Source organism: Chanodichthys erythropterus, chromosome 20 (genome assembly GCF_024489055.1).
Source record: "Chanodichthys erythropterus isolate Z2021 chromosome 20, ASM2448905v1, whole genome shotgun sequence".
NCBI classification, from domain to species: domain Eukaryota; kingdom Metazoa; phylum Chordata; class Actinopteri; order Cypriniformes; family Xenocyprididae; genus Chanodichthys; species Chanodichthys erythropterus.
Window position 1 is genome coordinate 31,477,639 of NC_090240.1, and position 10,153 is coordinate 31,487,791.

Below are 10,153 nucleotides of genomic sequence, written 5' to 3' on the forward strand. Positions count from 1 at the left end.
TGTGCATCAAAAAAAAACAAAATAACGACTTATTTAGTGATGGCAGATTTCAAAACACTGCTTCATGAAGCCTCTGAGCGTTATGAATCTTTTGTGTCGAATCAGCGGTTTGACACGATCCGAATCATGATTCGACACAAAAGATTCATAACGCTCAGAAGCTTCATGAAGCAGTGTTTTGAAATTGGCCATCACTATATAAGTTATTTTGGGGGTTTTTTGGCGCACCAAAAATATTCTCGACACTTTATGATATTAATATTGAACCACTGTACTCACATGAACTGATTTAAATATGTTTTTAGTACATTAATGGATCTTGAGAGAGGAAATGTCATTGCTGGCTATGCAGGCCTCACTGAGCCATTGGATTTCAACAAAAATATCTTAATTTGTCTAAAATATCTTAAACGATGGTCTTGCGGCTGTGGAACAGCATGAGGGTGAGTAATAAATGACATTATTTTCATTTTTCGGTGAAATAACCCTTTAAAACTCATCTTTGATCACCAAAATAAACGTTTTTTTCAAACAGCTAATAATGTGATGCTGACACAAACCATGTTCAAATTCACGAGTCAGACAGCTGCCTTAGAAACGCTGTGAACAACTCAGAACGTCAGTGCAGACATATAGTTCATCATAACATCGTAATATGTAAAAATTTTTCATATCAACAGAAAAACATACCGGGATAACCTTCTTTTGAGACTTCCTTGCGCGGTCAGTTAATGATATGCTAAAGCCCGCCGGCACGTTGAAAAAACAGTGATTTCAAACCGCGGGTTTGAGACTCTTTGATTTACTGCAGTTTTAAAGAGAAAATACTCAGCAATGGTGTTGTTGACTTATGAATTTGCACATGGTTTGTCTTAAAGCACATTAAAACACCACATAATAGACATATAAACAACACTAAAAACTTGATTTTCACCACAGGGGGTCTTTAACATTGATGGTCTTATTTTCAAATTCTGTGAACATGATGAAAATTTCACTATTGAAAAGACAAGACTTTATGACTGGTTTTGTAAGTACCGTTTTTATTCAGAAGACAAGTACAGCTGTAGTAAAAGAGAACAGATTTATGATCATGACATTTGACATATATAAATTATATAAATAACACTGAAGTGATATAAGGCAACTGTTTCATGTTGAAAATAAAATGTGAAAATGACATTCCCTATCACATGTTCAGCATCAATGATTTCTGTGGTTTATAATCACAACATCGGTTGATAATATGCATTTTCTTCCTAAAAATAAAACTGATTGATTAAAGAAGTAGTTGATAAAACTAGGCAATTTATAAGGCCATTCTCTTGAGCCAGTATTTTTCTGTGGTACATTGCAAATAAAGCTATAACAACCACAATGTCCCAGCAGTTTTGTGGTTTGACCAATGACATCTATTAAACCGGTGTGCCAAATCGATTTTGATGTGAACAAAAACATTATTTAAATGAACAATGTAAAAGTGTGCCACATAAAGAAATGTGCTGAATAAAAAGTCATATAACTGCTGGGAAAATGGTACAGAAGAACATCACAGCTTTCAGAAAAGAACTGTTTTTAGTCATGACAATACCATTTGCACAAAATACTCTTATGTGCTGAGTGAAGATGAACCCTGCCGTATGAACTGGCTGATATACTAGCACCTCAGTCTGAATCGCTTCTCTTTTCATAATTTTCCTAACGATTGAACGACGTTTGAAGTGTTTTGCTTTATGCACAACATACAAACTATATGATACTGCATCTCATAACTATTTCTAATTTAGTCTACATCAAGTGATACACTACACGACTATAAAAATAACAACTATTCTGTAAAAGAAAAGTACCTTTATTTTAAAAAAAGGACCATTTTATTTATATCCTTGACCTAGAGCACTGCTTTATTTATCAGAAAACATAGAAACAAAGTCTTGGTTTATTCTCAACTTGCACTTGTGTCGTGTAAGAACAAAGGTTACTTTGTGCTTCTTTAGAATAACCAGACCTTTAGCTTATTGTGATAGAGTTGCCGGAAGAGAGTATGGAGGTAATCGCACATCAGCAGTTGGAACAACGTCCCGTTAAAAATGACTTGGTTATTAAAACACTACAACACAAATGTTTGGACATATTTGGCTGAATTTGATTGTTGTGATCTTAAAAACCTTCTGATCTAAATGCTTATACTTAAATGGCTGAAAAAGACAAAAATAACTGAATGAATTTCTTCAAAATTTGTCATTTTAAATGAACGAGTTGGACCAGATAGTGAATAAAAAGTGTTTAAACACTGCACCTTTATGATGTTCTTGGCAAATATTTGAAGAAGCTACAATATAAGATAGTTATGATATTTTTATTTTTTATTCCATAGCTTTAATGACTATTACTATTCTAAACTGTTTTAAAAAAAATGATAAAAAATGAGGAGGTGTGTCCAAACATTTGATCGGCAGTGTAACTTTGCTCAGTCTCTCTTGCCATCAAGTGGTCAAGTATCAGCACTACATTTTTAAAACAAAGTTTTAGTCTTTAAAAAACAAGAATCGATCTCATTCTGTAGACACCAACACAAAGACGATCACATTAAACACTTCATAACATTCTAAGTCTACTTGTCCTCAACAACTTAAACGTGGGCACACAGTGTGACGGAGCATTCGGAGGGCGACGTTTTTCAGGTGTCCAGGTTGGGGACGGGCTCTTTAGAGTGGTCGTTATACATGAAGGTCTCCTCGATGTTGAAATCGGGCGGCAGCTGGTCTTTGTGGAGCTCCATGTGCGAGGAAACCATTTTAAGTGTGGAGAAAAACAGTCCGCAGACGGTGCAGCGGTACATGAGGGCGCCTGAATGCGTCTTTAGGTGGCAGATCATGGTGGATCGGCCACGGAAAAAGCGCAGGCATACTTTGCACTGGTAGGGCTTCTCGCCTGTGTGGATGCGGAGGTGGTAGGTGAACTCGCCCGAGTGTGCGAAATGCTTGCCGCAGTACCGGCAGCGATACAATTTTTCCCTAAGCCCCGTGCCAGCACTGGAGTTGCCATTCAGTACGAGTCCAGCTGGAAACGGGACGCCCCCGTGAGCCATTTTGTCCTGCAGGTTGAATCCCACACTCAAGTTGAATCCAGCTTTACCCGAGCCGCTCGCCTCCAAAGGTGAGGAGGAGGATGAGGAGTACTCGATGAGCTGGTCCGCCTTGCGCTTGGCCGGCCATACCTGGCTGCCCTGGAGCTCGTTCGAATGCACGCTGAGATGGTAATGAAACGCGGTTTCTGAGGGGAAGGTTTGCGGACACAGGAAGCAGCGCAGCTCGGCCTGGCCTTCTCCGCTGGTTTCCGGACTGCCGTCGCCCTGTTTCGCTGATGCTCCTTCCTCGGAGTGTACAGACAGGTGTCTCTCCAGCAGTGCACTCTCTAGGAAGGGGTTGGCGCATTGTGGACAAGTGTAAATAGGAAAAAGGTGTGTCAGTGTGTGCCACAGGAGGGCGCATCGAGAGGGCTGAGACAGCTGGCATACTCCACAGCGTAATGTCCTCAGGCATGCGTGGCTCTGAACATGGTCCCTGACCGCCTGAAGAAGAAAAAAATCCATCATTAATATAAACAAATCAATGATAGTAAAACCTATTTCTAAAGTAAAAGAAATAATAATGGATTTAAAATATATATCACCTATATATATAATCACAGTCATAACAAAAATATTACAATATTACATAATAATCACACTTTAGATTAGGGTCCAATTCTCACTATTAACTACGACTTTTGCTTCAAACTCCTAATTACAGCTTATTAATATAGTTAGTAAGGTAGTTGTTAAGTTTAGGTATTGGGTAAGATTAAGGGATATAGAATATGGTCATGCACAATAAGGCATTCATATGTGCTTAATAAGTACTAATAAACAGTAATATGCATGCTAATAAGCAACTAGTTAGTAGTGAGAATTGGACCCTAAACTAAAGTGTTACCAGGTAATCTTATGAAAATTTGATAAAGAAAAAAAAGTATTTTTTTTTCCTTAACCATACAAGTTAGCAGTACGTAAACAATAAAGTGGCAGCTCATATGCTATATGAAAAAACTTTTTTTTTTTTTTTAAATAAAATAAAAAATTAAATAGTTTGGTTGCTGTAATATTTACTTAAATATTTAAGACATCTGTTTTATGTTTACTAGAGTAGCTGAAAAACCGTGAAGCAATGTTTACTTAGAATATTTAGAAATTTTAATATATTTAAATATTTAAAATTCATATTGATTAATTCTATCTATCTCTCTTTATATATATATATATATATATATATATATATATATATTTTTTTTTTTTTTCTTAATTTTAAAATGTAGCTTTTTAAAACATGTTACTTTAGTATTATTTATATATTAGTATAGTATTTATCAATATTTTGAATTAGTTTTTATTTTATATTTTCATTTTAGTTTGTTTTAATAATTTTCCTATGTGCTTTTGTCATTTTTTATATATTTCTATTTAGCTTTAATTAATTCAATTTAGCTTTAGTTCATATATATATATATATATATATATATATATATATTTTTTTTTTTTTTTTTTTTTTTTTTTAATTTAATAATCATATATTATTATACACTGTCTAGCCAACAAATTTTTGCTGTTTGGCCGAATCAGTGGTTCAGAGCGTGTATCAAACTGCCAAAGTCACGTGAACCATTGAAATTTTGAAATACTAATGATGTATCAAAGCCTCGTTTACTGAAATCACGTGACTTTCACAGTTTGATACACGCTCCGAACCACTGATTTGAAACAGAAGATTTGTAAGGCTTTGAAGCTTCATGAAGCAGTGTTTTGAAATCGCCCATCATTAGATATTGTTCAATAAAGTCATTATTTTGTTTTTTAGCGCACAAAAAGTATTCTAGTCGCTTCATAACATTATGGTTGAACCACTGTAGTCACATGAACTGTTTTAAATATGTCTTTAGTAGCTTTCTGGGCATCTGAAAGTGTTAATTGTCTTGCTGTCAATGCAGGCCTCACTGAGCTATTGGATTTTATCAAAAATATCTTAATTTGTGTTCTGAAGATGAATGAAGGTCTTACAGTTGTGGAACGACATGAGGGTGAGTAATTAATGACAGATTTTCATTTTTGGGTGAACTAACACTTTCAGTATTTGCCTATTTAAATCCAAACAGCAACTTTTTTTTTTTGGCCGGGCAGTGTATTTCTGTTTTATTTTAATTTATGAATAGGGCACAAGCACAATGATTCAAAGATGTAACATAGCACCTGATCAGTTCACGGTATAAGGCTTATAAACAAAAACTGCTTATGCTCCACTAACTTTAAAATCATTTGTCATGGATTTAGCACAAATGGTGCACTGCAGTTCCCCTCCTTGCCGTTGGGAGTCTCCGTTCAGTTGGTCAGGATTTTGAGGGACGCATTTGGCTGCTGACTGACGTCTATGGTGAATCAATGCAGACTCAGTCCGGAACTGGTGCTCACAAACGTCGCAGGAGAAGAGCAAGATGCCCACGTGTGTGAGGGCGTGTGCGACACCAGCAGCACGGTCCGAGAAAGAGGCTCCACAAACTAGACATGAACCCGTTTCCGAGAGGTGCGTCTCAGCATGAGTTCGTATGATGCCGTTTTCCACCGGAAGCAGCATCCCGCATGATTTGCATGGCTGCGACGATGCCAATTGGCCAAGAGATGCCCCGTTTTCACCATTCTCAATGCACATCAATTCCTCGTCATCCTCTTCCTCCACAATGAAGTGCTCCTCCTCGTCGCTCAGTTCGATTATGTCCTCTGAAAGCGCTCGCCACTGGTCGCCACTTTCCGTATGCTCCTCCTGTAGGCGGTGCCTCTTTCTAGCATGATCTTCCTCAAAAAAATCGGAATCTTTGATTGGTCCTGTAACAGCCCCAAGCTGCAAACTGTCCAAAGGGTCACTGGAGGACGACGAAGGGGCGCAGGTTTCTCCTCCAAGCTGGGCTGAAGAATCAGGGATGGAACACGGTTCCTGAGTCCCAAATGTTGATTTGCTACCATTAACAACAAGCTGGTCCACTGAGTTACTTCCTCCATTTTCTCCTTCATCCTCCTGCTCAGTCTTGAGCTGCAAAACAAGGCCAGGAAGAGCATCTGTAGAATGGTTACTGTCTGAAGGACTCAACTTGTTGGTCACCTGCTGGTTGTAACCCAAATGTACCTGGATGTCTTCATTTTTCGGCGACTGGGTGGCCAAGTGGGAGCGATTCAACCTGCCGTTCCTGCCTTGAGAAACCGGAGATGGAGTTACAGGTGTGGGAGCGGCTGAAGAAGACAGCGAGGAGCAGGATGCTGCGGAGGATGAGCAAACGGACGCAGCCACTGCGTTGGCGGACGCCATATCACTTTCCGTATCCCCATCGGCCACCGGGTCTCTAGAGCTGGAGCTCTGCAGGTCAGGAAAGGTGGCATGGCAAGCGCTCACCAACTCCTTCACGCCGAGCCTTTCCGCCAACTCATAAAGCACTCCCACATTGATCAAGTCTGTGAAAATCTCACCCGTGTAGATAAAAGTCAACACCTTCTCGAGATTGGCGGCGGAGACAAAGTCCAAAGAGAAGGTGGTGGGAACGCCATCCTGGTTGCGGGAACCTCTGGAGAAGAGGCTGTTAAAGTGCGTGCAAGAGCATGCCAATACTACACGGTGAGCCGGGAAGGAGCGTCCCCCGACCTGGAGGATGACGTCACACAGGAGGCGAGACAGACGGCAGCGGTTGAGCTCGGAGAGGAGACGGGCCGCATGGCCAGAGCCCTGCAGCCTGATCCGCATGCCTGGCAATTCTGACAAAAGCCAGGATTTTGGTCTGAAAAAGAGAGAAGTGAATCAAAAAGGGTTATAAGATTCAGATGAAATTATAATAGCAAGATGCACTTATATTCAATACTTTAAGAGGTACTTAAAACAGTATGTAATTGTATGCCATGTCGTAATTACCGTAAATAAGAGACGACAAAATGTGACACTGTACTTGGAGCTGTACAGGTCCTCGGATTCGGACTTACACGTTTCTCTTGCACTATTAACTCCAAAACAAAACTGCAGTGGTTGCATGGTACAGCAGTCATATGATACAAGTCGTATCTCTCTAAAGTCTAAAGTTGTAACTACAATCACGTGAATGCTTTTTACAAGCCAGAATAGTTACGGTAATTACGACATGGCATGAACGCACCTATAGTAAAGTATAGGTAGTATCTATGGGTAGTACACTACATTGTTATCACATGAACTCTGCCCGATTAATGTTAGAAACATTTAGTGTGGGATAATGCCTACTATTTAATTGGTACACTCCATGTCAAATCAAATAAATTTCAAAAACTATATTTTTTCTGTAGAAAGACACATAAAAAGTGATGAAAGCCAACATATTAAATGTCACAGATGTATATTTACTGAGTAAAGCACTATTTTGTAAGATTCGGAGCCACATTTACAGGGGTGTAAAAATGACTTTAGAAAGATGGCAGCATCATTATTTTATTTTTACACAAAGGTTGGTATAAATTCAATCTTTGTTTCATTATATGCCAACGTTGACAGTTCAAAAATGGCAAAAAGCACTTGCTTGTAACTCAAGAAGTATTAAAGGGTAGCACAATTGGAGCACAATGAATCAGCGTATCGAATCATGATTCGGATCGCGTGTCAAACTGCCAACGGCTGAAATCACGTGACTTTGGCGATTCGATACACTGATTCATTTGTGCTCCAAAGCTTACTGAAGCAGTGTTTTGAATCACTTAATAAGCCGTTTAGTTTTTTTTTTGGTGCACCAAAAATATTCTTGTCGCTTTATAATAATAATATTGAACCACTGAACTCACATGAACTGATTTAAATATGTTTTTAGTACATTAATGGATCTTGAGAGAGGAAATGTCATTGCTGTCTATGGAGGCCTCACTGAGCCATCGGATTTCAACTAAAATATCTTAATTTGTGTTCCGAAGATTAATGAAGGACTTACGGGTGTAAAATGGCATGAGGGTGAGTAATAAATGACAGAATTTTCATTTTTGGGTGAACTAACCCTTTAATCAATCAATATTTTGGCTTTCGTCACTATTTATGTTTGTCTTTCTACAGAAAAATTAACAAAATCAAAAAATTGAGCCGGGAACCTCTGGTTGAGTTAACACGGAATGACCTAATTCATTTTTTAAACAGTATCTGGTATACAGTATATAATGCAAATCATTCAGATAGGTAGTAAAGTAGTATTGTATTAAGAACATAGCCAATATGACACAGGTGCTTAACTAATAAGAGGGCTTCAGAAAGTCGTTTCAGAGTCAGTTATTACATTTTAAGGAAAGATTATGAAGACAAACATTCTTTGAAATAAAGTGCACGTATAAAACATGCTCAATATCGCCCTCACACAAACACAAATAAAATAATATTTCCACAACACATTAAATTACACTTACCATAACTTAAGTTTACATTTATCGCCAGTTAGTTTCAACACAGAAAGTCAAGGTAGCCTCAGATATGTTTGATGTATATTAAATAAAAATAAAAAAAAACACAATACACAATTCATAAGTACATAAATGTAAATATAAATACAAATCGTCAACAACTGGTGTCCTAACAAAGACAATCCACACACAGAGAATTTGTATTTTGGGATATTAATACAACATATAACGTTACCACCCTTATGTAACAAAAATATATATTTAAATATGTGCAACACACAATCTAGGGTGCAATAAAACTGCTCAATGCATCTTTATTTAGTACATCATTCGTTTAGCCGTAGCTAACCGGTTGCCGTTGGACTCCATTAGCATGTGTGGCTAAGTAGCACGTTAGCATCATCTCTCGCAGTGTAAATAAAACAGACCGCTGTGTCACTAACTAGTACTCAGAAACCACATAACACCTCAAATGTTTGCTTACCCAGAGAGTGCTGCTCGGTTGCGAGGGATAAATAATCCCACTCGGATCCTGTTAGCCCAGACAGCCGTCCCTGCATAGACATCGGCGGTGTTTCAAAACCTAATAAGCTGCCTACCTAGATCACTCGGTTCATTCAGAGCGTGTCTGTGATGCCCAAAACTACTAAAGAGCTCACTATATTTTTTAATACACGGCCATTGTGCCATAGGACTTCAACACCGAGCACTGAGAAGGAGCGCCTCCCATGGAAATCCATGTAATCCTATTACTACTGTGAAAAATGTCCATATTACCTCAGGAAACATGTTTGTTTGTGTTTACAATACAACATAGTGTTAAGCAGTTATTAAAAATAGTCTCTTTTTTGTAATATCATGAAGGTATTTAACTATAACATCGAAGATCACAAAGATGGCAATATCCAAAATCCATGTCCTTGTGGGAACATTGGGTCCCCATGAGGAAAACAGCTCATAAATCATACTAAGTGTTTTGTTTTTTTTTGTTTTTTGATATTGGACATGTAAAAATGCAGAAAGTTTTCTGTGATGGCTAGGTTTAGGGTTAATATAAAAATCATGTTGGAATTGAAATTGATGTGCTATATTGCATTTTAAGGCTCATATGTGATATTTTATCCTCATAATTTAGTGAATACTGTACCACACACGCAATTAAATTTCACATTTTTTCCTGCGCAAATTTGTTCAGATGTGATCAAAGGTATCCAGTCTTCTGTTGTCATCCAGGTTTCTTAATTGAAGTCACAGCCACATTTTATTGTGGTCTTTTAAAGAAGGAGTAGTTAGAGAAAACATGTTTGGAAGAGTGGATGCAGCTAAGCAGACTGTTCATGATGTGTTCATGAATGCAAATATGAGATAATAAGGCCAAGAAACATTCTATGATCTTGAATTTATATGCATACACTGCAAAAACTGACTTGTTTCAAGTCAAAATATCTTAAAATATCATATAAAGCATTTTCTTGACAAGTACAAATTATTTTCTTGTTTTCAGGAAAAATAAGTCAAAATTAAGTGAGTTTTTCCTTAAAACAAGCAAAATAATCTGCCAATGGGGTAAGAAAAATAATCTTATTTCAAACCAAAAATAAGATAATCTTGTTTTCAGTTTGGATTAAGATTATTTTGCTTGTTTAACTCACTTAATTTTGACTTATTAATCCC

General features: G+C 37.6%; 1 protein-coding gene across 1 annotated transcript; it reads right to left on the reverse strand.

The window, feature by feature from the left end:
• Nucleotides 1-183: 183 nt before the first annotated feature.
• On the reverse strand, nucleotides 184-9,198 carry LOC137009161 (zinc finger and BTB domain-containing protein 39). The gene is made up of 3 exons (XM_067371132.1): nucleotides 8,964-9,198; nucleotides 5,340-6,855; nucleotides 184-3,574 (listed from the first exon to the last, which is right to left on the reverse strand). Exons 2-3 carry the CDS (start codon nucleotides 6,819-6,821, stop codon nucleotides 2,681-2,683), a joined length of 2,376 nt encoding a protein of 791 aa, XP_067227233.1. The 5' UTR covers nucleotides 6,822-6,855; nucleotides 8,964-9,198; the 3' UTR covers nucleotides 184-2,680.
• Nucleotides 9,199-10,153: the final 955 nt, after the last annotated feature.

What these genes read in the sequence shown, in the direction of transcription:
- LOC137009161 (XM_067371132.1), bottom strand. Translation starts at nt 6,821, where the DNA reads ATGCGGATCAGGCTGCAGGGCTCTGGCCATGCGGCCCGTCTCCTCTCC. An exon ending in CCATGACAAATGATTTTAAA is followed by an intron (nt 3,575 to 5,339) that starts GTTAGTGGAGCA and finishes TTTCTTCTTCAG; the next exon opens with GCGGTCAGGGACCATGTTCA.